Source organism: Agelaius phoeniceus, chromosome 5, assembly GCF_051311805.1.
Source record: "Agelaius phoeniceus isolate bAgePho1 chromosome 5, bAgePho1.hap1, whole genome shotgun sequence".
Classification (NCBI taxonomy): Eukaryota; Metazoa; Chordata; class Aves; order Passeriformes; family Icteridae; genus Agelaius; species Agelaius phoeniceus.
In genome coordinates, this window is record NC_135269.1 from 67,990,635 (window position 1) to 68,017,207 (window position 26,573).

The 26,573-nt window shown below is 40.3% G+C and overlaps 1 protein-coding gene across 3 annotated transcripts in view; it reads right to left on the bottom strand.

The window, feature by feature from the left end:
• CELF2 (CUGBP Elav-like family member 2) overlaps positions 1–26,573 on the bottom strand; it is a 549,110-nt gene that overhangs the window by 357,111 nt on the left and 165,426 nt on the right. Inside the window, exon 1 of one of the 3 annotated variants that reach the window (XM_077179244.1) lies at positions 19,324–19,534. The exons of the other annotated variants lie outside the window; for them this stretch is intronic. Within the exon in view, the coding sequence (XP_077035359.1) occupies positions 19,324–19,376 (53 nt within the window). The 5' untranslated portion in view covers positions 19,377–19,534. Of the gene's footprint in view, positions 1–19,323; positions 19,535–26,573 lie in introns of those variants that run through there. 3 annotated transcript variants of the gene reach the window in all.

A 26,573-nucleotide genomic window follows, 5' to 3' on the forward strand; every position in this document is an offset into this window, starting at 1 on the left:
ATGACGTGCAGTCCCTCCCTGCCTTGGACTACACTTTTCTCAGACAGAAGCAAATTCCAGACTCTATCATCTTTCCTTTTCACAGCCCACTCAAGTCCAACAGATATAATTATGTGCAAAGTGTCTGTGATTTTTAAATTTCTGACTATGCCATCATTCTTTGAAGCAAAACTGAGCTGCGTTTACATCCAGCATCCCCCACAGCTCTCATGAGTCAGTGGAACAACTCGCCCTGCATCCTCGCAGATCAGATCCCATTTATCAATAATTTGTAGCCAGATACACAGAAGATCCCTTTTTCCATTATCTCACTTGGGACAAAACTGTTCAAGAGGCATTGATCAAATGTAGATGTGATAAAAGAAGTGACACTGTCTCTTTTACCACAATCTTCCATACTGTTTAAATTGAAATAACTCAGATTTTCCATCTTAGATTTTTTTTTTTCCAAGAGAAAGCAGCAAGAGAATCATTGTTTTGGCCTCAAGGCATTCATCAAGCCCTCTCATTTCTTTCTGGAGTTCAGCAGAGTAGCCACTTTATCTGCTGTGTGATTGGATAGATTTTTTTTCCCCAGGAAGATACTTCATTTTAGTGTATATGGAAGGTATATTGCACATAGAAACCAGGGGAATAGAGTAGCAAGGCACTAAATCTAGCTGCTAAAGAACATTTATTCAAAGACAACCACAAGGCTCAATCTAATTGACAATTTCTGCTTGGGGCCCATGATTAAAATACGAAGGCTGCTGCAGGTAAGAACAGGAAAGAGCCAGCGCTGCCATTGGCAAGAGCTTGCATAAGAGCTGTCATGACCAGCAGTTATCACCAATTTGCTTTTAGCACCTCGTATTAATCAAGATGTGATGAAAAAAGGCTTCGACTGGGCAGCAGGGTGGAACCCAGGGGACAAAGGTGTTCGGGAGTGCAGGGGCAGGGGTTTTGTTACAAGCATTCTCTGGAATGTACCGTGGGTATACTAAACATGCACGCCTAAATTGTTGGGTTTTACAAAACACTTTAGGCACATAAAGCCACACACTGCCTGCTACTGCTCTGCATAAGCTCATCAATTCAATGAGATTCTGCATAAAGATTTTCTTCCCTTTGTGTCATCTCTGTGAAAAGAAGAAACAGTAGGCAGAGGAGTTAAGAGTCTATTTCTGTTTTTGAAGAGTTCTCTGTCAATTAACCCCAACAGATGCTAACTATGCCATGCATTTGCTGTGACTCACCGAGTGAAGCATTTTCTGAACCCAACGGTTGAGGCAGCAAATATTTAATACGTTTTAAAGCCAGCAATCAGTGGAAAGGAGATGTGGTTCACTGACCACATTCATCTGAGAAAATTCAAACACTTCACACCTGCACCGATTTCTTACACTGCTGGAAGAGATCCTTGTGTGCCACACCTACTTTCTCACACCACCTTGGTGCGAATGGTGGTGCCCCCTCCCAGTTTAATGATGCATTTTCCTGGACGTTATTCCTGTCAAACTCCTTTTACCTGCAGCACAGGCACTAAAAATACTAAAAATACAGTCAGTCCTTCGCTCCTTCATGAGCTGAATCTAGCTCACTTAAATGTTGATATCCAACCTAAGTGAAAATTAATAACAGTATATATTTACCTTTTTTCTTTTCTTTTTAAAGAAGTGAAAAACTGAGCCTTCACCAGCTGCTTAAATATTTGCCAGAGTTTATGGATTTTCAAAATCACACTGAACGTAATGGGGCCACTGTCTGCTCAGACACCTCTCTAAAAATCACTGTAAATCACACAAACACAAAAAACCCATGTAAATTAAGCCCTTCTTGTGTTTATGTCTTCATTTGACAGAAAGAAATTGCAGTCAGGCATTTGGCAAATAATTACATGAATACAAATCTCTAATACAGAGACTCATAAAGAAAAAACAACCTGAACTAATATCGCACTGGAGCCACGATTGTGGTTACAGAGTAGTTTCACTTGACCTAATTTAAAAGTTTTTTTTTGTTAGACAGACATATTTATGTGCTTTAAAGCCTACCCTAGTTTAGTGGGCTCAGAGCTGATGCTGGTCTGCTTTTAATGGCAGTTTTGCTTTGAAAGTTCAGTGTCTCAGGCACCACTGAGATTTGATGACCTGAAGCTGTAACAATTTGTGACTTTTGTATTTTAGCTTGAGAGCTCTACATGTATGACTGGAGACCAAATGGTTCTGCTCAGTGCCTAAAGTGTCTTTGCAAGGCTGTTTTCCCCTGCTTGCTGGGCTAATGCAGCTCCTAGATGCCCCAGCTACCCTAAAGGACAATACTTATGGGTCTGTCATGTACATTCTGCTCAGATTTGTGATTTAAAATTAATTTCAATTAATATTTGGAGAAGAAGATGGACTAAGGACAGTGAGAAGACGGGGGAAGGAGAAGAGAGACTTCCAGTCTAACTTCCCAAATGATCAGTGATGAAGGCTATAGGGAGAACCTGCTGGAGGACAAGGACCTATGCCAGGAGGAGTTTCAAAGCCTTGAGAAGATCAGATGGAAGATTATTTATTACCTTTATGTAGAAACTTCCCTGCACTCGTCATCCTTTATTCCAGCTTCAGGCTACAGACCAGTGTTTTACCTACTTTTCCATGTCTTTCACATCAAGCAATTTAAGAAAGTTTATAATTTTCTTTACTTTTTATGAGTTTACTTTTTAGGAAGTAGAGATATCCAATTTATTGGAGTTTTTTCCTATTAAAATGGGTTAGCTGCAAAACACATACACAAATGCTTATCAAAAGACTTAAAGCATGGAAAGTTTATCTCTGTGCTCACTAACAGCTGCAACTATCTTCATTCATACACATTTTTGAGAGGAAACCAATTATGTCACAGGCTTGCTTCTCTGAGGACTCTCTACAGCTAACAACTCTTGATGGATTATTTGAGGGGAAAAAAGGGGGGTTTAGTTTGAACCCAAGAGTACCCAAGAAAGCTGGAAGATGATTAGAGTCAGGTTTGAGAGTTCAAAACATGTTATTAAATATCACATAAAATAATTTCTGTTCTAAGACCTAATTAGGAACATGTGTAATGAATCCTACCTACTCTTCACAGAGCACCATTTAATTCCAAGTATTTCCATCTTATTTGTGCTTTTTGGAAGTGGACTGGCATAGAAAAGACAGCCATCTCCTCTGGAAAATACATATGATTACATTGCTGCTTACAGTCCCACAGCATTTATGGAGCTACTGTCATCCCACACCATTTCTGAGCCTGTACATCTTGTGCATGCCTGTCTATCCATGACACGTTTAAATCTGGGAACCAGCATTCATTTGTGCTTTGGCAAGTGCTGCTGACCCCCCACCTAAGGAGTGACCTTATACTAAATATTATAAATATAAATGGGCTTGGATATCTGCTCATGTTTCAGCAGACTCTTTCCAGAGAGGAGTTATTTAGAAAGGAAGGAAATTCAGTTTTACCTTCCTTTACACCTCACATACTACATTCAGGCTACATTCACATGTTCTCCACACCCCTGGCATGGGTCAGAGGTTAGGCTGGTCCATCCTGTGCCACTGCTCACAGTTGCACATCTTGGGCATCACCAGCTGAGGTCTCCAGGCACTTCCCAACATTTATCTCTGCTTATCTTCCTCAGGAAGTCCTCCATAACTTGTTTAAACTCCCAGATCTTTTCTCTTCACCTTCTTCTTTCTAAGCCTTCTTTTCCTCCTCCTTTTCTCCAGGACAATTTCTTTCCAGGAACACATATTTTCAGACTCCCTTTTGAAGGCCACAAATGTCTGGTTTTTCAGTGGATCTTTGAATAACCTGGTAGCGTGGAAGGTGTCCCTGCTCACAGCAAGGGGGATGGAACTGGGTAAGTTTTAAGGCCCCTCCCAACCCAAACCATTCTGTGACTCTGTGAAAACAGTTTCTGTGCAGAAGGACAAGAAGTGATCAGCTTGCTAATTGATGCATCAGTGCTATCTCTATTAATTGGAAGATTTAGCACATTCCGCTTTTTCCTTAAGTCTGGGTGTTCACAAAAAATTACAAGCAGCCTGTAGCAGTTGCTGAGAGGAAGCAACAGGCTTTAATGCTTGGCAGTTCAAAAGTTCAAATCTGGACATTCACTCCCCCACAAATCCCAATTATCTTGCTCATGTTAGCATTAGTGATTATTTTTTTTTTGGCTGCAACTGTTGTCAAACATGTATTAACTCATCTCCTGCAAGTACTTCACTGCAAAATCACATGGTTTGAAGCAGGATAATGATAAAAATCTGTTAGTATTTGACTACAACCCTTGTTTACAGATTACATGTATGTTGATAAGATTGTTGTTGTCTGCTGTTTTATTAAGAGGTGTAAGGCAGGCGTTAATCTCCTGATTTATGAGTATCAGCACTTTGCATTAACTCTCCCTCTGCTAGATAACCTGTTGAGCTGCTGCTACATTTCATAAGAATCCCCACAAGGCAGCAAGCATAACTCATAAGCTAGATACATCCCTCCCCTCCAAAATACCAAACACATTTAATCATGCCCACAAATATTAGCTTTAGCTTTATGTAAGCCTCAAATGAGCACACAAATCTTACTATCACTGTTTGAAGTCTAAAACACTGGCAAGATTCCCAAGTAAGTCACTGTGATTTTGGAGAACACTACGAAACTCAAGCACAGCAGTAAAACACAGCCTGCCCCAAACAAGCAAATACATTCCTCTGCCAAACCAAAGTTCGCAGGAAAGTTAAACACAGGATTAGGAACAATTGAGCCTCATGGAGAAGAAATGTCAGGAGAGGTTCACAACCCAATGAAAGTGTACCTCCCCAGGCTGAGGGCTGTTTCTGGTATGATATGCTTGTGTGAAACTCAATCATCAACACACTTTGAAGTCAAGAACGGTTAAAGGTGGCCAACATCTTGAGGGAGATGCCTTAGAAAAAGAAAAAGTCTTAAAAACTTCGCAACCAATGTTGTAATTTTGGACTGTGCAGATCGTAAAAAATCCCCACAAAACCAGTGCTTCAGCTAATCTCAGGATGCAGGAAAAAGGCCAGACATTCTTAGGAGCTCAAATGCCAAAAAATGAGAGCATGAAGGATTTTTAAATCACTAGCCATCACTTTTCCTGTCTCAGCGACTGCCAGTGAGCAAGAGGATCCTTTGAAAACTTGGCTATAGACCCTCATTTTCATTTTGTTTCTTTTAAACAAATACTTCAGCCTAACAATCTCCAGGACAAACACAGCTAAACAAAAAAAAATCCCCACCCAAGCACTGCCTGGTTATTAAGACCTTGGTTTGGCATAGAGCTTTCTTCGACAAATAAAAGCATAAATATATTGTCTTCATACATAATCTGGGGACATGCAGCTAGAATTGATTAACACTGGTATGGAGTCTTAAGAATAACAGGTCTTTAAAACAGCAAGCCGTGAGCAGGAGAATACAAAAGAACTGGAGTTAAACTATTTTAAAATATATAAAATCTTTCCATGGAGCACACTGTCAGAAACCTTTGCAAGATAATTTCTTCTGTGGGTGTTGGGCAGGAGTTTTATTTGGTTTCTATAGCACACATTTGAAAGGGTCAGAATTGGCCCAGAAATGGGACTGATGCTTCCCATTTGGAGCCAGGAAACATTTATAATAGACATAGCCCAGAGTGAGGGAAAAACATCACGGCTGAAGCAGAAGTGAAAATTTGGTCAGAAGCTGATGCAGATTTTAGAATAGTTCCTATATCACTGGGAAGTTGGAAATCTTTGTGTGGTTCCTCTTTCAAAAACAAGGAGTGACAACCACAAATGAAGGCCTCAATGCAAGTTCTAAGATTGTGCAATAATCTTAAGGTAAAGAAAGTTCCACAATATGGTTTTGTATACATTTTAAAAGAGCATATTAGCAAATTTATGCAGTTTTACCTTTTTGACTGAAAAAAGCTTATTGACCTTAAGTGTCTGTGTGTACACGATCATCTGTGCCTTTTCCCTGAGTGTTTACAGACCAGAAATCCCCTTCATATAATGATTTTCCTTGGAGCCAAGGAAATTTTTAACGATGAAAACTGACAGCACTAGATTCATTATCTGTACTCCTAAAGATTTCCCAACACCAGGATAATGGGCAGCACCATATTGCCTTGTGACACAAATATCAAACACATAATGTAGGACCTTAGGCTATTACTGCTGTTTCCCACCTCCTACCACTGACAACACTGCACAGAAAATTAAAGTTCACAATTTGTTTTGTTGCTCTCTCAAACAAACGAGAATCATAATAATGAATGAAGACTTGAGGGGAAGAAAAAAAATAGTAAACCCCGATTTTTTCTAAACTTTACCAACCATGTTTATGTAAAATGTTTTTACATGTTATGTAAAAAAGTTTTTCAAACTTCTATTTGAAGTTAAAAGTTGTACTTTTTCCACGGGAGGGAAAGAGGAGTGCTGAAAACCATCTATTTGCAAAGAAGGAAGGCAAAGCTGCAAATCAGCAGGAGTTTAAAGGGACAATTGAATTAAGAACAATTCCTGCAATTTGATTCAGTTCACCACAAGTTTAAGAGCCACTCAAAGGTTCAACTCAGGTTTTGATTTGACCCCTCAAATTTGACATTTATGGACTTAGGTTGACTATTCCTGATTTCAAAATAAAATGAACATTGTAGTCCCTTTCCACCCTGTTCAGGAATCAGATGTGTAAATATAGTCACATACGAATGCCAGCCTAATCCCTCCCACCTTTTTTGAACTTCTTGCTCAGCTTCTGAGATGCTTGGCAAGGAGGTGGTAATCTCAAAAGTACTAAATTGTCTTAAGCTTCCTGAAAATAGGCAGTCAGGTAAAGACAGAAACCTCTCAGGCACGATGCTTCAACAAGGACACCTTTAATCCTCTATAACATCAACACCCTATCCCCCCCCCAACTCTCCTCCAAAAAAAGCCCTAAAGGAGACCCTCCTCCCCCAGAAAAATCCCAAAATAAAACCCATGACAAAGCAAATGAAATAATCAAAAAGATAAAGAAAATAATAATAATAATGAAAAGAAAAAGAAAAAAAGCTCCACTAAACAATCCTAACACTGAAACCACCAGAAACAGCAAAAAATCCCAAAGCAGGACCCCCCTGGCCCCACCAAGTATGAATCTGCATCTGATTCAGCATGACACAATCCAACCAAGATACACACACTACCCCCAGAAAAAGAAAGCAGATTTCAAGGACTCCAGCTCTTGCAGAATAAATTTTTCACTCTTAATGTGTAAAAATAATGTGGAGAAAAAAATAACTTGCAATGAATAAACCTTGGTTAAACATACATGTCCTTCCACACAAAAATGGAAGTAAATTAAAACCAAAACTATATCCAAATTATATCAAGGCTCTCTGTGAACATAATTCACCATATTTTAAGTGCACTATCCAACTTCAGAAAATTTGAATTACAATCTACAAAAGATTGTGATCTTGAAATCTTCAGGACCCTGTATTTTCTGGTCAGCCTGATCTAATCCTCAGAGAGAGGTCTGCATTTAGCTTTGATCACCATCGCATCAAGCTCCCAGGAATTAAATGAGAATCTTGTTACATTAAAATAAAGTTGTTTATAATCAACCATGCACAAGCTGTTGGTATGGCTAGCTGCCACACAAATCAAGGTTAAAACAGACCAGGCATAAAGCTGAAATATAACTAATATGACATTATTCCTTCAGACATTTGGTTAGGCTGACAAATTTGTAACTCTGTAATTTACACAATGTCCCCATGACATGTGGCAGTACAGCTACAGAGATTTTTATCATGGGAAGGGGGAGGGAGGGAAATCTACATTTTCCTTATGCAAATCTTTCCCATAACAATGTCAGAATACATGGTGACCTGCTAAAGTGTACAATTTACACCTCTGAGAGTACACAAAGCTGAAATGGTGATGGATAATTATTTTAATTCAATGCAGTTACCCAGTGAAACTCATTGGTCCAAAAAGTGGTTAAGAACCAGTATACAATGCTGTTAAAAAAAATAAGTATATTCTTCAGCACATAAGTCGTGAAAGGTTTGCTCTTTCTTTTTTTTTCACACATTGCATCAATAAAGTAAATGTTGTTAGAATTCAGTAGTAGGAAGGGAAATTCAATGAGTAGGATTTTAACGCTATTGTATAACAGCAATTGTCTCATTGGATCAGACAGGAGTTTGTTTTATGTGACCTTCCATCCCTAAAAGGTACAAAAAACCTCCATGGATAGTGATATGTTGCCAAATAAGGAAAGATTCTCCTTGACCTCAGACAGTAATTGGTCAAAACATGAGGACTATATCTTTCCCCATCTATTTTAATCCTATCCGATTGTAGATGTTCTCCTAATCCATAAAAATGTATTTTTTTCCCAATTCTCAGGATTTGGCCTTCAGAGTATGTACTGGCACAGTATCCTGTGAGCTAATTGCCATGTGGGTTATTGGTTTTAAATCTATCAAAAGATTTTTGTTTCTCCTTTGTGCTATGAAAAAATTCAAACAGCAGAAGCCTCAAGTCACCATTTCTGAGAAGCGCTGGCTATTCTGTGCAACTCTTTGCTTCTGTAATTAAACTCTCCTCAGAAGGGAGCCCTTCTGGGTCTGAAACTTTCAGCTAACTCCTGCTGGAACCCCTCGGCTCAAGCACATTTTTTACCATCTTCCTGAAGGAATTCAAAATTGGCAGCTCCTACTGAGGCGATACAAAGATACCATATATAGGTAACTGCTCTGTTCCAGATCATCACATCTTAAGGGCCTGTCATACATACTGATTATGCAGCTTCCTCCCTGCAAAGCTGATTTTATTCCAGTGCCACACGAAGCTTCCAGCTGCTGAAGAAATAAACCATGCCCAACTCTTTGCTGAGGAGCTTGTTCTTCTTCCCCATCCCACTTTCACCACCAAGATTTGTGCAAACTTCCTGTGTGATCTGACAGCTGGTGTGTATTATAAGAAAAAATGGAGGGGGGGGGAGGAAAAAAATAAATGCAGAACTTGTTCTTTCCTCCAGATTGTCACATTTTATGGTGTTGCAACCTGGAGCCTAATGTTGTTTCATGTCCAAATCCCAGGCTCACTGTATACATGGCTCACCTGCATCAACACAGCTTATTTTCCCCCTGTTGTTGTTGTATTTTCATAATAACTGCTTAAATTTAATCCATGACATGAATTGCCCATACAGGATGTATAATCAACCTTGTAATAACTTGCAGAGTTTTTAATGGGAAAACAAGCCAAAAATTAGTACAGTCAGATTAATACAGGTACACAATACATTCAAGCTGGGTTACTGTACTTTAAAGGGCATTTTTGTTTTAACGTGCTTAATTTTTCTTGAAGAGTGGCTATGATGTTTTGGGGATTTTTTGCTTTTTGTTTGTTTATTTGTTTTGTTGGGGTTTTTCCCCCCTCTGGAAATTAATTGTGGTCTTCTCCTAGGAATTTTGTGCAGTGATGCATGCCCAGCAAACATCTGTAATTGCAACAAAAATAATTCTGGCCAAGATAATTTCTCATGTGCATGTGAATAGGACAGAGTCATGTCTCCTGGAATTGAACCTGCAGCTTCTTCCATGCTCATTCCTCTTTTTACCTTTATTCAACCACAAATATCTGAACAAAATTTTCTTTGCAGCAGGATCAGATTTTTTTTTTGGGCTATTTTGTCATGGCAAGAATAATTGCCTATTTCTGTTGCTGGACACTCTGCTGTGCCTGGTTGTACATTATCTGCAGATAAGATGCAGAAAAAAGGATGTAAACTACAATAACTGCATCCCAGGCTGAGATAGAAAAATTCGGATTGTTGTTTACTGTAGAAACTATGGCTACAGAAGGTGCTTTTAAGTTAGGGGACATCTGAGTGAACAACTTGCTTTTTCTTGTGGGTGTGAAGTGCTGAAACTGCTTTTAAATTCTTCTTATGAAAAAAATTGAGAGCAAAGATGGGGAGACCACAAAGTCCACATAAAATAGTGATCTAGCCAGTTTTAGGGCATCATGTACCAAGACTCTGCAGATACACTTAGAATAACTGTGTGCACGATGTAAGCTCTTACTAACCACAGATTTTAATTAATCTCATGCTAAACAGAGCAACTTGCTTCCCACAGATGTAGCTGTGACTCTCAGTGAACAGCAGGGAGATCTAAACTCAGTTAGGAGCAATCCCAGAGCTAGATGTACAGAATCATGTTGTTCTGGTTTAAAAATACAAACAGCTTATGCTGGAAGGAGAACCCCCCTCCCCAAAAAAAAAACCAACCAAAATTCTCCCCCCAAAATAACCCCAAACCCAGCCCTCTGCCCCCACCATATTTATAAAAATCAGGAAAGTTTCAGCTCAAATATGGAGCAAAAAAATACTTTGCAATAAAGCAAATTTGGTTTCTCCTATCACTGCTTCCCAAAAATTTAAAGTTCATGTGCAACTTATGTAGTTAGTTTATTCAGCTTGTCTGCAGCCTACAATGTCATTGGTTTAAGTTTGTTCATAGATTATGGTAAATTTATTAGTCTACTTGAAGGCTAACTAAAGAGCAAAGAGTTGGGTCATCTGTTTCTTTTAAACACAAGAAAAAATAGCTAGAAAATTAAAACTTAATGTAACTTTATTCTCAAGAGGTTTTTAGAGTCCAGACTTCAGATAGAGTAAAACTGGTCATCAAAAACTCAGGCTGGAATTAATTAATACAGTAAGTACTTTGACCGAGATATTTTTTTCTTCTATTAGATCCAGGAACTTTATGTATAAGAGAAGGATGTTAAGTCTTCTGCAAAACACATGGGCTTCAACTCCCAGTTACTCTAAGTCTAGATCTTGCTCAATGGAGCTTTGTCTGTTTGAGTCAGCAGGAAATCTAACTCCAAAAGTCACATAAAAGGCCCTGCCAATTAATTCCTCTTGGAGTCAATAAAAGTTTACATCAGTATTTAAACACTTTTCTCCCCATCACCCCATTTGAGACCTTTAATACCTATCTCCCCCTTCCAAGCTCGTAATTCCTCCCAGGCTGCATAAATCCTTTATTTTGGCGTCTCCAGCCGAAACCTGACCCCAGTCAACAACATTTCACAACTCTTGGCAAGGTCAGTTTTTCCAACAAGGGGGAAGTCCAAGGGCTACAGAGACCCCCCTGAGTCTCTGCAGTGCCAGAAACACCAAAGCTCTTCCCCAAGACCACACCAGGGCAGAGAGGATGCCCAGTTAGGACGTACCAAGTGAGCCAACATTCCCAGCACCTCTAATAAAAGGGCACATAGAAATTAAGGTTCAAATACCCAACAGGGATCATGGACCCAGTACTTCTTCAAGTAAGTTGCATGGAAATCTATGCAAACCTCACAGTAACTAGAAACCACCTCTGATTATTATGCAGTAACCCCTTGCCTGCTTTCTTAGAACAAAGATTAATTGCATCCTAAGAGATTGAGATATTAAATTCATCGCAAAAATGCTTGAAGGTGATTTTAGTTACTATTTGTAGAATTAGGTAGCCTCAGCTTGAGATCTGCCAGTGCCTCCTAGTTCAGGATTAGTGTAAGAGGTAGAGTCATGCTCGGATGACACATGGAGATTAATTAAATTGTGGATTTATAGCCTATTCTTTGTGGAGAACAGTTATTAAGACTACATATTTTTCAGAACTGAAATGTCCACTGCTTCAAAGGCTCATTTTAGTCCTTTCTATAAGATTACTGTTTTCTTTGGGACCTGGAATATAAAACTTGGAATCTTAAAACTAAAGGAAAAAAACCCCGAACCTCTCCCCCCTTTAAAGCTTTTCATAGTATCTTACAAATCCTTGGGTGGACTATCCTTAATCAAATCACTCAAAAGTCATACCAAGATTTTCAACCCCAAGAAAGCTCTGGTTCCATTCATCTACTAATTTAATACATGAATGTACTCAGCCATTCAGGTACGTTAAAGCGAATATCAGTCTACTACTGAAGAGTACTGCAAAATTACCTGAACAAGTACATTAATTCTTTAACAGATAAAAATTATCTATACAACATGTTTCTAGAAGATAACTGGCTACAGGCAGTTTAACTTGGTAACTGAAGAAAAACAAAATCCAGCACAACTGACATGACAAGTTTTTCCAATAATCTGAAATCCATCCATTCCATGAAAGAGAGAGAACAACCGTGGTAATCACTGAGCCTCCCAATATTCCTACCTTTAGAAAAATCTTCGCTTTTAAAACTCAGTTGTAAAAAGCAAATGAACTGCAACAGGAAAGTCAGTGTCTGCAGGTCAACAGGTGTTCAGTAACAAAGTGGTCCACTAATACCAGCTTGGGATCAACTCAAAAACAAGTGTCCTGTAGTGAATGATGACAACATCCCTCTATATTCAAGGAATGCTTGGACTTTCCCAGATGAGGAAAAAAAAAGAGGAATTTCTATCACTTGTGATGAAACATGAGGAAACACATGCAATCAAAGAAATAAAAAATCTGAGAAAGTGATATAAAAATGCAATTAATATGAGATTAGGTTTGGGGTTTTTTTTAATTAAGGAAAATTAGAGTATAATCAGTAGAAGCACATTCAGCTGCTCATATAAAAAAGGTTGGATGGTAAAACTTAGGTTATTGTAAGGGGTTTTTTTAGTACCACAGAGTATTTTTCAGGAGTATTAGAGCTCCTGAAGTCTGAAAGGTTTGTTGGGAGACAATGAAACCCATCAGACAACATCCAAAGGGAATAGTTATTTTCCTAAGAGATAAGAAATTCGTCTCTTGCACAGGTCAAGCAATGGAAAATCTTAGCAACAAAGACTACAAATCTCTCTGGTTTCACCTTCCTTTTCTCCCTCCCTGGTACAGCATCTTGGGACTAGCAGAGTTGCAAGACATCTTTAATGAAGCTCTCTTCAAAAAAACCCAAAGCCTAACAACTGCTTGGAAAAAAAGCTGGTGAGTGCAAGGAATTTGTGTGCCTGGTCCTTGGTGCTATCTTGCAAAGGCAGAAAAATAACAAAGAAGGGGTTTTAGTAAACAAGCAAGGAATTATTTACCCTCAAAAGAATTAAATTCTAGTTTCAGTTAAATCATTGTTATGAGGGCAGGTGATGAAAAGCCCAGCCCAAGGCTGAGCCCCCAGTGCTGAGGGCTTTATAGGACAGAGCTGTACATCTGTATAGCCATGAAAATCTTATAGCCAAAGTAAATAAGAGAGATATTAACAGAGATATTATCCATTTCACCTCTGGGAACTGGGGCACACAGAGCTTAGCTAACACTTCCAAAGTAACACAGAAAGCCTGGGAAAAGCATGAAATTATAACCTCACCTCTCAAGGACAATGCCAGGCTGCCACTGCCCAGGTACCTTTCCTCTGTACAGGCAACTTCCTCCTTATTTCAGTTCCACTGAGTGCAGAACCAGACAAAGCCTAAAATTTGAGTGGATGGGTTAGGAAAGACCTGCAGGAGTACATTAGGACTGCCACTGATTTAAGAAATTTGAGAAAATGGTAGAGGAAAGCATCATTAAGTAATGTGTGATGGAAAGGACGATCCTGCTTTTTCCTGCTTCCTGCAACATGGATGCTGCACATCTTACCTGTGGAACTGGGTGAGAAATCACCAGTCAGGAATGAAATTCTGGGGTATAATAGATGAAGAAACAGCACAACCTCCACCTCCCCTCAAGAGGAGGGAACCTGAAATCCGTGGCTCAAGGCCTTAGCAGGGAATCCACTCCAAACACTTTCCACATGTCCCAAAACATGGATACAAGACAAATTTACATGCAGAAGAGCCTTTCCAGTGCACTGCTTTGTTAACAACTGCCATCAGCGTGCCAAACCACAGAATTTCTTTGCTGACAGATGTTCTGGACTCAAAGTTAAAGCTGCAAAACCAGTCAGATCAATTCGTGGAGGAAGGAACCATCAAGGAAAAGCCATAGCTGCTGGTGCAAGTCCCTGAACTGCAGATCACTGGCAGAGTGTTCCTGCACCTCACTGTCACAGACAGCTGTGCTGCTGGTGCAGTCAGTTCATATCATGTTTTAGGGGTTAGGGCAATTCAAATAATTAGGCAAAGGAACATGGCAGCAGCAGTAAGCAAACCTCTTTGTGAGAGATCATTCATTTGAATTGGATGTTTAAATCCCCCATAAAGCACCTGGAAGATTTAACAACTCATGTCCAAATGAACAAGATGTAATGAGCTTGTACACAAGCTTGATATGAAAAGTGGATTGTTTTTAGCAAAACGGTGGAGAATACCCTCTTATTGAAAGGAGTGATGGTGAATTTTAATCAGGGGAAAATGAAGATGCAAGAATAAATCTGCACAGGCTTAGAGGAGGACTGGATGACTTGCTCACCCATCAGCAATGAATGCAGGAATGTGTTACATCCTAATCTGCTGTTTTCTGTTGTCTTTACTGCTTGCATCATCCCATAGATCCTGCCTTTTTAAGAGGAAAAGAAACCCCAAAAAACTAAAAAAAAAAAAAACCAAACTGAGGAAAGCTGCCCATATTGTCCTCTACAAAGTGCAAAAGAAGCACAAATAAGAAATAAAATTAAAAATTTTTAAGATTCATACTTCAATACAGCTGGCCCTAATTTTTCATCCCAGTATTATTCACTTGAGTGACTGTAGAGTTAGACATTCAAACTGAAAGCAGAAGAATCCACACCACGTTTTGCTGCTCATGTTTAGCTTATCAGAGCTTGGCAACAGCCACCATCCCCCTGGTGATTCTCATCTGTGTCACAACTTGGGACATGTGTAACCCTCACTAATACCCCTTTCAGTGCCATCTCTGACACCATCTGCATTTTTTGGATTGGTAAACTGGAAAGCCATTTCTAAAATGTGTTTTTAGTTATTACAAGATACACACACCCTCTTTCCACACTTATTTATTTTTTTAACCAAGCATATTGTGGCAGTTATGAGGGAATTTGTATTCTCCACTGACATCTGAAATTCCATTTTCTGTATTTCATGGTGGCGATGGAGTCCAGCATTGTGTCCCTGGGCCAAACTTTCAGGGCTTGTTTTCTTTTGTTTCTTGAATACTGGATGAAGAGAACATTGTCCAGGTCCTCAGAGTAAAGCACAAGTGAAATATTTTCTTTTTTTAGTCCTTATTCCAAGCATTTGTGTGTTGGGAGTCCATGCATGAACTGGTTTGTTCAGATACTGAATACAATACAGAATGCCTCATCTTAAACTTTGCTCAATTTATCGTTCTGTGGCCACAGCCAAATTTTAGCTGTTGTGTCTGCTTTCCTCCCCCCTCCCCAGTTTGAACATTTTGAAGCTATTTAACCCACCTCAACTCCCAGGCAGTAACGGGGTGGATGTAGGGACAGGACTATTTGCCCAAAACAGGTCATAATGCACACACCAACACGGCTGAAAGTGCTCCTCCTGGGCTGATTTGCCAAGCATGAAAAACACGTCTTTTTTTTTTTCCTGAAAAGCCAAACCATTAACAGGATGTTTGGATGGTGTGTGTGGTGGAAAATAAAAAAAAAGACATTTTGGAGAGAACATTTGAATTGGTACATCCGCCTGACACATGATGTGTGAAACAAGATGTTCCCAGCTCCACCTGCCAAGTTGGACCGGCCGGTTCAATAGGACTCGTGGAGTTCCAATCATCTGCATGCAGAGCAGACACCAAGATTTCCCTGCTTCCCAGGCTGGGGGCTGACCACTCCTCTGAGTAAAAACTCCTACTCTTTTTCCTTGGATTTCACCTTGAGGTTGCAAAGCCAAGTTAAAACCGACTTTTAATTTTTTTTCCCTAGCAATGTGCCGTGGAAAGGTCACATATTTCTTCAGACAGGAATGCAAAGGGGTACAAGGTCTTCCCTGCATAGGTAACTCATGTGATTTATAGCGCTGAATTTAGCCTTGCTGGAGCCAAATTAAGGCAGAAAAGCAACAGAAGAGATGTGGCCTTGAGGAATTATTTTTCCCCTCCTTTTTGTGCCTCCTTGCCAGGTTACAGCTTTGCTTTTGCTGCTGTAGGGGCCCAGAGCACAGGTTGCTTCAGAAACCATTGTCCAGTCATATATGAGGAACAAAACCACATGCCAGAAGTTCTAAACAGGGATAAGAGACTTTTCTGGAATCAAGACAGCTGATTTTGGTCTCTCTTATTCACTAGTGGGTCTCCATCCCAGCTCCCATCTCATTTTGAAGATGGTAAATGAGATTTCTGTGTCTGCAGAGGGCTGGGCCAGCACACTGTATTTGATGGGAAGGCTCTAAAGGATTTTTTCTTTTTTTTTTTTGAAGGCTTGAAGTTTTGCCAATCTCTCCTGGCAGCAAGGAATAGAACAGGACATGGTGTTTATTGCAGCCCCACTATGAACAGGGAGATCAGGCAGTGGTGTGCTCATGTCACAGCACAGATCTTATGCTGTGAGGAGGAGACAACAGGAGGGAAAAAAAAGAATCTATGCATTCTCTTTTCAGTAACTTTGGTGCTCGGACCACTCTGAATAAATCTAGTGAAAGAAAATGCACATTAAACTGTGTTCAGGGCTCTTGCACCTAGAGGAAGCTGAGACTTAGCAGAAATTATTGCAGCTCTCACTGTCCCACTCCAGACAGACACAACCAAAGAGGGAGGCCTGATGTAATATTATATATACACACACATCATATTGCCATTTATTTTACACCTCTGCTAGCTGTCCCAGCTTAGCTGGGTGAAGTCCAGCAAAATCCCCTCTCATGCTCCAACACAACCTCTCCCTCCTTTTGGGCTTCACCACCAGCCACAGCCTCGTTTGTTGCTATATTGTACCTTTCCCTTCATTATTACCTTTATTTAGAGGCCAGGGGAAATGCTTCCAGAAGGTTTGGGGAGCAGGAGCTGTGCTCAGCTGACATGGGGCTAACCAGCACCAAGGCTGCTCTGAGCCCCTGGGCATTTTGAAGTCCCAATGTAAATATTCCCACCTGCTGCCTCCACAGGATCTGCATCCTCCAGTCTTTTCCCAGATAATCAGGCCCCAAACTATGGTGGAGTCACAGAATAAATTATGGGGGTGCAAAAAGTAAACAAAATTGAGAATTTACCAGTGTAGGACAGCGGTTTAGAGCTGGTGGTGGCATTTGCTACATCAACTCATTTGAGCCTGAGAGAATTGGTTTGTGCACCTAAAATAAACACACAAACATTCCTCTACTTCTTATAAATATTAGCAACAGGCTTCTTTGGGGGCACACTAAAACCAGGAACTTCAGAGGCCTCAAACAGGTTGGAAATTGGCCCACAGAAGAGGAAGTGAAATATATAAGAAAAGTAGAAGTGGTATTGCAGTTCAATAAGTCACAAGCCATATGAGCTATGTGATGACTTCTGGTTCTTTTTCTTTTTCCTTCCAGTGATCATTCTGCTCACATTACTACTCATATTACCTATTGCCACCTCTTAACCTCCTGCATCCTGCAGTGGTGCTGCACAATGTCACATCTGTGCAGAGCTGCTGCTCTCATCACACACAGAAATGTCCAGACTTAATCACACCCTTGACCTGCTCTGTGCCCATACAGCTGCAGTCTACACATTCACACACAAAGTTGGGAAACTTCAGGCATGCTGTAGGGGAAAAGTACCTGGGAGATATTCCTTTTACAGGTATGGAAAACGGGTTTTTAAAAAGAAAACAGGATTCTTTAAGAGGGCCACATTGTGTCCTCCTTAAATCTTCTTGACTTTCATGTCCTCTGTGCCATCCTCCAACTCTGCACAAACCTGACATCACCTGACTTGTCTCGCAGAGCAATCAGAAATAATCTCATAGAGCTCGATAAAACTTGAAATAATTCCTAGGATAGGTCTCCTGTCAGGCAGCACAGGAGGGGCTCTGCAGAAGCCCCTCAGTGGCATTCAGGGGCTGGTGGTGAGTCCCAGGAGCCAGCCCGGCTCCGGTCCCTGCCCCACTGCTGGTCCCCAGCCCCGCCGCCACTCCCAGCCCTGCGCTCCTCATCCCTGCCTTTGAGTCCTCACGGAACTTTTGGAGTCAAATCCAAACTCATCATCCTGTGCTAACAGTCCCAAACCCCTTGAAAAATAAAATAAAATAAACCTGCAGCAAGCCCCTCGTGCCAAGTCTCACACCACAGGCAAGGACAGAGGGTCTCAGTGCCCAGTCCTGCACAGAGGCTCAGAAAATGGTCAGGGAATTTTAAACTCCTAAAATAGAAAGTTCAGTGAGGGAAAAAACCTTAGTCATGTAAGTAGACTTTATACTTTGACTCTGAAGTGTTGTTTTTCCTCTTTCAGTTCAGAACACAGTAAGTTCTTTAAAAAAAATTGTATCAAGAATCTAAAGTATACTTTAAAATATTATTACATATATAGCATAATAATATCACAATTCATAGCCCCAATCCCTGTAATTTACTCAAAAAATATTCAGTACAGGCAGCTTCAAGTTTTGCAAAAAAAGCTGAGGGGTATCTATGCAACTTTACGTTTAAATGATTTTATAATTTTGCCATCGACACTCCCAGATGTTTCCAATGTCTTAGAGAAGTTTCTGCAAACCATCTGCAAACTTTTATACGTCTGCATTCTCAATAAGGCAAAACCAGGCACTTACAGCAGCATTAAACACAGACATTTAACACTGTGGATCTTCAATATCTGCAGCAAACATTAATAGGGATTTTTCTCCTCTCCCTTACCGTTTTTAGCAGTTCAAATGGCAATTTTTCAATATGCAAATTAAAAAAAAAAAACCCCAAGTGCTGAAGGTAAAAAAGTAGCAACTTTTAAATGCCAAACACATGCCTTAAGAGAGACAACAAAGTGTGGAAGTTTCAACAACATGAAATAAGCACTTCAGTCCCCCTTCCTTCCCCCAAAACTAATTTTCCACTTCTTGATCAACTTTCATGCTGTTTATTTTTGCTTCTCTAGAGTTTCCCATTCATTTCCATGCAGAGCACAGCAAGGAAAGCAGAGAGTTAATGCTGCAGTTGCAACTGGTGTGAGCCTTTACTATTAGCTTGAATTTACAGAGCAATCTCTCCTTAAAAAGAAATAAGGGAAAAAAACAAAAAAGAATTCCTCACTGCACTGTAGCACTGAGAAGTATATTTAAAAATTCTCTCTCGGGTCTCTCTAAACATCTGCTCAAAGGTTTTGCTGTATCTTAAAAGGGCTCTAACTACCAGAAACTCCTTTCTTACTTAAGCCCAGGGCTCGCATTTCGATTATAACTCAAGCTCCAGTTAATTTAGGGCTAACCCCAAAATGCCTGTACCAAACAGAAGAAAACATAGGCCTACCTTAAAACTTTCCAGCTTTTCAGAGGATCCAAGTCAGAGATTATAGACACCATTGTAGGAATAACAATAATAAAATATGTATATTAAAAACAAAACAAAAAAAAAAAAATAAAAAAGAAGAAAAACCACGGCAGGGAAGGCTAACCACAAAAGCAGCAAGTACTCTACTCAGTGTGGGAATGACAACAAACCCAGCACAGCTCTTCCTCCTTCTCAAGCTGATAAGCACTTGTCCCAGCTTCTCTCCACCCCCAAAATCAATCTTGTGCTATATTGCTTCACAGTCCCAGTTTCATTTCTTCACCACTACCTTTTAAAGCCCTTGTAATCTGCTCCAACTGATCAAATTTGACCTTTTTGTAGTCCACTTTATTCCAAGCACAGCCCTCAGTTAAATCTCTCTTTATTAACACCGTCCTTCTTGGCTTTCTTTTGGAGCAAACACAGCTCAAGCTCGAAGCCTCCAGTCTTTGCCAGCAATCATTTACAGATTACTGCAAGCTGCAGTCTTCTCCTTTTGGGTATTTTCTTCTACCTTTGAGGTTTGTTTTTATATTATTTTCTGAGGGTCGGTGGTGGTCTCCCTTTCCCTGTTCTGTGCAGGTTGGAGTTTGACACTTTTAAAGGAGGGACTTTCTAATGCAACTCCTCTCCCACCCTTCCCTCCTCCCCTTGTCCCTCACCCCCATATGGAGAGACAGACACATGCATTAAAAGCAGTTCACAACCTTTAGAATACAGAATAATCTTTCTCCCCCCCCCTCTGTTCTTTAAATCTATTAGGATTGATAGACTTAAACACAGAAGCTGTGCTTGAAATGCACTGATCTAAAGCAAGGCTGCTATTATGGGGGAATAATAAAAAGTCTAATCATGCAAAGCCAGATGTAACCCTTTGGATGTTTGAAAGGGGAGAAGGTGCCCATATAGTTCCATTAAATCCATTTTTTTTTTTGCTACTTAAAAAATAAATTGTAAAGCATCCTCCAGATTACTATGGTGATATGAAAAGTTCTGTAACTGCTGATAGTGTGTATTTACTTAGGAAAATTGAGTTTATTGGCTTCTTTTGTGTTTCTGTAATACTTTTTGACATCGATTTTCCTCTATTTAAATATTTCTTTTGCATTTTTTTCCCTCCTAAATGTTTTCCGTTCCTACTGCTAATGATTGTAACCTCTCCTTGAGCTCCACCAATTCATTAGGATTTCTGGAAATTCCCGAATTAAAATTCTTTGGGGGAAAAAAGCAAAACAGTACCTTATGAAGTGTTCAGTCAGAACCAAACTACCCCAACTGGTAGATACTTCCACTTTGATATTTATATCACAGGCATATGCTCCTAGTTTCCCGAGGCTGCCAGCTCTCTCTCTCTCAAAAAAAAAAGAAAAAAAAAAGGAAAAAATAAGTAAAAAAAAAAAGAAGGTAAGATCAGCCCTTGTATGTTAAAAGAAGCAGTAATATGGTGGTCACAAAGAGATTTGGGAGATCTGGTAGTGTGAAACACACTCATGGAAACATAATAAGGAATATTATAAGACATAATAAACTTCTAAATCTTCCACTAGCTCCTTCTTTGGTGAGATGAAAACTTGAGCTGCGCCTAAACCATTTCAGGATAAAAACTGCGCCCAAACCATTTCAGGATAAAAACTGCGCCTAAACCATTTCAGGATAAAAACTGCGCCCAAACCATTTCAGGCTCCCTGGTCTGCTGGGGGCTGGGTTTGAGCAGCCTGAGCCCCCCTGTCCAGCTGCACCAAGGCAGCTCAGCCTTGCCCCGGCCAGAAGGTGACACTGAGGGTTCCCACCGCCCAAAAAAAGGGAACGAGACCATTTTGCCAGCTGATAGTGGTCAAACAGAAACAACCAGCTCTAAACGACCTTCATACGAAATGCCTTCTTTGCTCCAAGGCCAGAGCATGGTTGACCCCTCGTTCAGGAGAAGCCCTGAGTCACCTCCTGCCTCCTCCCTGCCCCGGCAGGTGAAGCTCAGCCCGTGGGGCCCTATCTGCTGATCAGCCCAGCGAGTCAGGCCTCAAGTTCAGCCTTTGGAATCTTACATCCTCCCCTAGGCAATGCTTCCAACAGTTTTGCTTTGTCTCAGAGGGGTGCAGTGAGGAAAAGCACATCAGGGACAGCTGATGGTGGGGTTGCAGGTGCAGATGGAGGACAGCTGGGGGTTACAAATGTTCCACCTCTCCTAAAACCTGCGGGGCAGAGGGTGTTTCTCACCTGATACACACCTATCTCTGAGCAGTTCTGCAGAGATAAGGCTTCTGTCCTGCTCTGGAAACTCTGGGCACTATGTTTGTTTAACTACAGGAGGTGGGCAAGATGCTTGTAATGGAAAATTAAATTCAGTTGTTTCTTTGTGGAATGGAGGAAAATTTCTTTTTTTTTAAAACTTTTTTTTTAGCATGGAAAGCAAATAAAAACAGATTGGCCAATGTCTCTTTTATTCCTCCCAATAGTTTGTAAACCACTGAAACCACTGTTATAGGTGTTAATCCCTCGCTTGAGGCTGGGGAGGACATCAATGGTAGCAGCACTTTGCCTTTTCTCTTTCCTCTCTACCCTATTGCCACATTTGATGGTTTTAGAGCTACACTCACCTATTCTCCCCTGCAAACTTCTCACTTAATATTTCATATCGTGCAAACATATTGATGGCCAGGCTCGAATTAAGAAAGGCTTCAAAGAAAACAAAAATCAAAATACCCTGACCTCTCCTGAAACATTGACAAGCCAAGTTTGTGTCCTTGTCACATCCTGTTGCAGGTCAGGGTCAGAAAGGGGCAGATGTTCTGTCTTTGTACCCCACTGCACCAATATGCTCAGTGTCTTATTCTGTTCATCCCAAAATTCCACAAACTATGTCTATTTCAAGGATTTTATCTCTAACAAGTACATCTTATACTTTCCATAGATACATTTTTCACTGTCTTCCCACAGAAAATGCTCCATTATTTCTGCCAACATATCCACATGAAAACTCTACTGCAGGAGTAAATATACTTATTCCTTTCCCTTTTGCACTTCTTGTGGATATTTCTATTTTTTTAATCTCAAATTCTTGTGTCTGGAAGGAAAGCCATGTCTCCATTTTGCAGGACCTTGCTGGCATTTTGCCAGCTTTTCCTACAACACTGAGGACAGCAACTAGGAGCCTTCTAAAAATAAAACTACGAGATCAAGTTTAGCACAGAGGAACTTGCAACAGGCAATGGATTTTCCAAAACAGCCTCACGTGTTTCATACAGCATGTAGCTATAGTAGGAGAAAACAAATAAAACAGAAACAGAAACTCACTGTAAAATTATTTTAACTCTTGTGCTTAGCTTGTGGACTCCTGCTCAGCTTTTAGCCAATTGTTTCTTCTGTTAGGGCTGAGGGTTTTGTATTCAAAACTTTTATTTTTATGTTTTGAGTAAAGAAATTTCCTATGATCTTCAGCTTGTTTGCCAGGAAACCACCAGCACATCTGTGAAATATTACTAAAGCAAATTTATTACTGCTAGCCAGAAGGCAACAACCCCAAAAAATTTTCTCTACCTGCTGAAATCCAGCCTATTGTGGAATTTGTGTCTTTCGTGCCATGACACGTTCCCCCACTGAGAACTTACTGGTTCTCAGTTAATATGATAAAGAAGTAGAAGCTCTCCAAGATTTTGAGTCATGCTAAAATAAATATATATATATACTTTTGAAAACAGCATTCCTGTATGCACACATACACAAAAGGATCTCTAAGCAATGTCATCATCCTTAGTTTAGACAGCTGTGGAGTCAAAAAAGTTCCAGATCAGCTAGCTACAAACATTTGAAGGTCAAGTACAGGACAAAGCATTTAAAAAAAGCAAAAGCAGTTATGGCTACTGAGCAATAGAAAGATGATTTTATGTCATGAGATTTTTTTTTCCCCCCCAGCTCTTTCTTTACCAGAGTCCTATTGGACTGAGAACTTCATAGTGTTGGGCAGGATAATAAACCAAGTATAGTAAGCAGTTTGGGTTTGTTATTTAATCTCCTTTCAAGGGTGTTATCTCACTCAAAATATTTTAGGAGCCAAGGTAGGTCTGCCAGAGCACAGCCTTTTAGTCAGGGTGCCCAGCAGCCTGGTTATCAGGCAATAATAGAGAAATAAATAACCTTCTAGCATCTTCCCAATACATATTTTCTGTTGCTGTTTCATACAAAGCAATTTTAAGTTATTTGAAAGAAATCTTGGTCTTTTACCAGGAAAACCTCACTCTCCCTGGGGAGCCTGTTGTTAAACAAAAGCTCAGCTATTAAAGAGTGGCCTCCAACTTCAGGGCTGCTGTTGGGGGCTGATAAAGGCTCTTCTCCAGACTGTCTCATGCTGTCCCTCCCCATCAGCCTTGCCACCCCCCTGCCTCTCCTCCTAGTCCCTAATGCCTCGCCTTTTAAGCAATGGAGTGACTAATTGAAAATGCATTCCAGTGCTTTACAAGCAGCTTTTTCTTTCCTGCTGGCCAGCCAAATGTTTTAAAGTTGGCAAGATGATGCTTTAACTTGGGAACTTGAGCACTTGTTCACGGCCTGGATGTGTGAAAAAAATCTGGCTGAATTTAATAATTCTGATGGAAAAAAAAAATAATTAAAGATCTTACTCCTAGAACTGGTGTGTAAGTAAGTCCAAGTATTATTATGAATATTTAAAGCTAGTCCATTCTTTCTTGGTGAAATACACAATTTGGGAGACAAGAAATTTTAAGTCCCAAGTCTAAGAAATTCCCAAAGTCATGCACTGGTGCTTGTACAGAACCAGAGGAAAAGCAGTCACAAGCAGGCATAAATCCAGCTGACAATTACTCTTTGGGAATTGGGAACTGCAACCAAAACACCCCGGAGACAGCAATCGCTGTTTCACTGCAGGTCAATGGCCAACTGGGCTGGGATTCAGCACATCTTATCACACACTGTAACTTAGAAGTTGGCTTCATCCAGCAGCTGCAGAGATTGAAGGGTTTTGTTTCCTTGCTGATTGTACAAAGCCTGCACTTTAACAGTTAATCATTAATCTTAAATTGCATAAATGTGTCTCATACTTATCGACTTCTCACATTTACAGTCTGCAGAGACAAACTTTCAAGAGATGGTATTTTTTTTTATTCCTGATTGTGTTTTTAATGGATTTTCAAGTACTTTCAGGTTTTGCTCATGACAACTGCTGCAATAAAAAGCCTCACGAACAAAGATGTGTTTTGTGTCTATTCACCTAGCAGAAAATCACTATTACGACATACTTCATTATGGGAGAAATGCTTTCCAGCCTCTCTGAAGAGACAGTGATGCCCAAGCTCCCATCAGCCTAATTGTTTTTAAGGTGTTTGTAGTTCACTTTAAACACCATATGAGCCAAACATTTACGTCCTTGTGCTGAATTTCTCTTTCCTGGCCAGCGGGAAGGTTTCTCCGCTCTGCAGCACTGGCGGAGCGAGAGCACTTCTGTAGTCGGAGGCAGGGCTTGCCCTTCCTCACCCAACAGAAAGAATGAAAGAGAAGAAAAGCTCCTTGTATTTGCCAGGCATGTTCAAAAAGAGCTCCTTGCACACCCCAATCTGCTTCTTTCATTCCATTTGGCAGAGTCAGGGGTCAGATTTGGTGGAGAGGAGAAAAGCAGCCGTTAACTGTTCCAGCGCCACAGCAGGCTGAGAAGCCTAAGCTGGCACTGTCTGTCTTTTCATTTCCATTCTTTTGGTGTCAGGTCATACAGGGAACACCAAGAGGTCCTTATGAAGCCTTATGAAAAGGTTATTGTTCAGGCTGCCTTCATAACACAGCCCAGAAAATAAAAACTTTGGTGATGACCTTAATAAGTGCTTTGTTGTGAGGGCCATGTTTTCACATGGACCACAGCTGCAGTTGTACAGCCCCAGTGCCATCTCATGCAGCATTGGAGAATAAACCTAAGGGTAATTAATTTATGCTGAATGCATGCTGTAAAATGTTTAGGAAACCATTTCCAAATGGTTTAAGAATAAAAGTTTAAAAGAACTGGTTTTAAAAGAAAATTAGTGGCATCGCATCCATATCCGTCTTTGAATAGACTCCTCAAATATTTACCTCTGGTTTTCTATCCATCACAGAAATTCAAGGAATAGGATAATTATTGGTAAGGGACTAGGTGGAGATGTTCAGTTAATTCCTCTCTCTGTCTTCTTGACATTGAGAAAACTGGTTTTTTATCTGTGCCCTACTTTTCCATCTGGGAGGGACAGACACCACCCTAGCAATCTACAGAGCAGAACACTAGGAACTTAATAGAAGACACAGAAATTGGCAGCTTTATGAAATTCCCTCCTTTCCAAGACTGTTTTAAGTATAAATCAACTGAAATACTGGTTCGTCATTCAGTGTAAAAGAACATGATCTGTTGAGACAGATGGCTTCTACCACTTCAAAAATTAAAGAGTTGCTGTAGCAAAGTAAGGAACCCCTGAAGCTTTAAATAAGTGCTCTATACCATACCCTTTAGAAAGAAAATGATTTAAAGCTCCAAGGTCCTAGAGGGAAATAAGGGGGAAAAAAGCAGCAAAAGGGAATAAAGATTCAATTAAGAAAGTGGTGAAATAAATGGTCCATTTCTGATATTCATATTTATTAATGCACATTCAGGCACATGATTTTGAAGTGTCAACCACAAACACCTATTTTATGCACTGAGCTTAGATCTGTTAAAGAGAGAGAGAGGTACAAGGTCCCTTGTGTGCTTTGCTATTGACCTAAAGATGATGACATGTGAGTAGGGAAGGAGAAAATGCTTCAGATGCCAGAGCAGTCCCATACATATTTCATATAAAGGCATGGAGGAGCACCCTTTTAGCCTGAGTTTACCCTGGTGCTGGTCAGGATTCAGGATTTGCTGTACTCACTAGGAATAAAACTGTTTCATTTTTCCTTCCCATTACAAAGGCTGGGAAGAGCTGACAAAACAGGAAGGCAACTTTTTGCTGTAACAGCTGGCAGGAGATTTTTATAAACACAAAAACCAATTAAGTGTCCTGATTCTGGGCATGTAACTCCCCTGGAGCCTTTGTTTAGAAGTGCTTATCTGCTTGCATAGGCACAAGCATCCAAAAATCCATGTACAGGTGTGTGTGTGTGTGTGTGTGTATCCAAACAAAGCACCACTGAGTGCACTGAAATGAGCTGTTGCTCTCCTGAGGAAAAACCCAACATGTTATCCCTGTGAAAACAGTACTGGAGAGAGTTCATAACAGTAT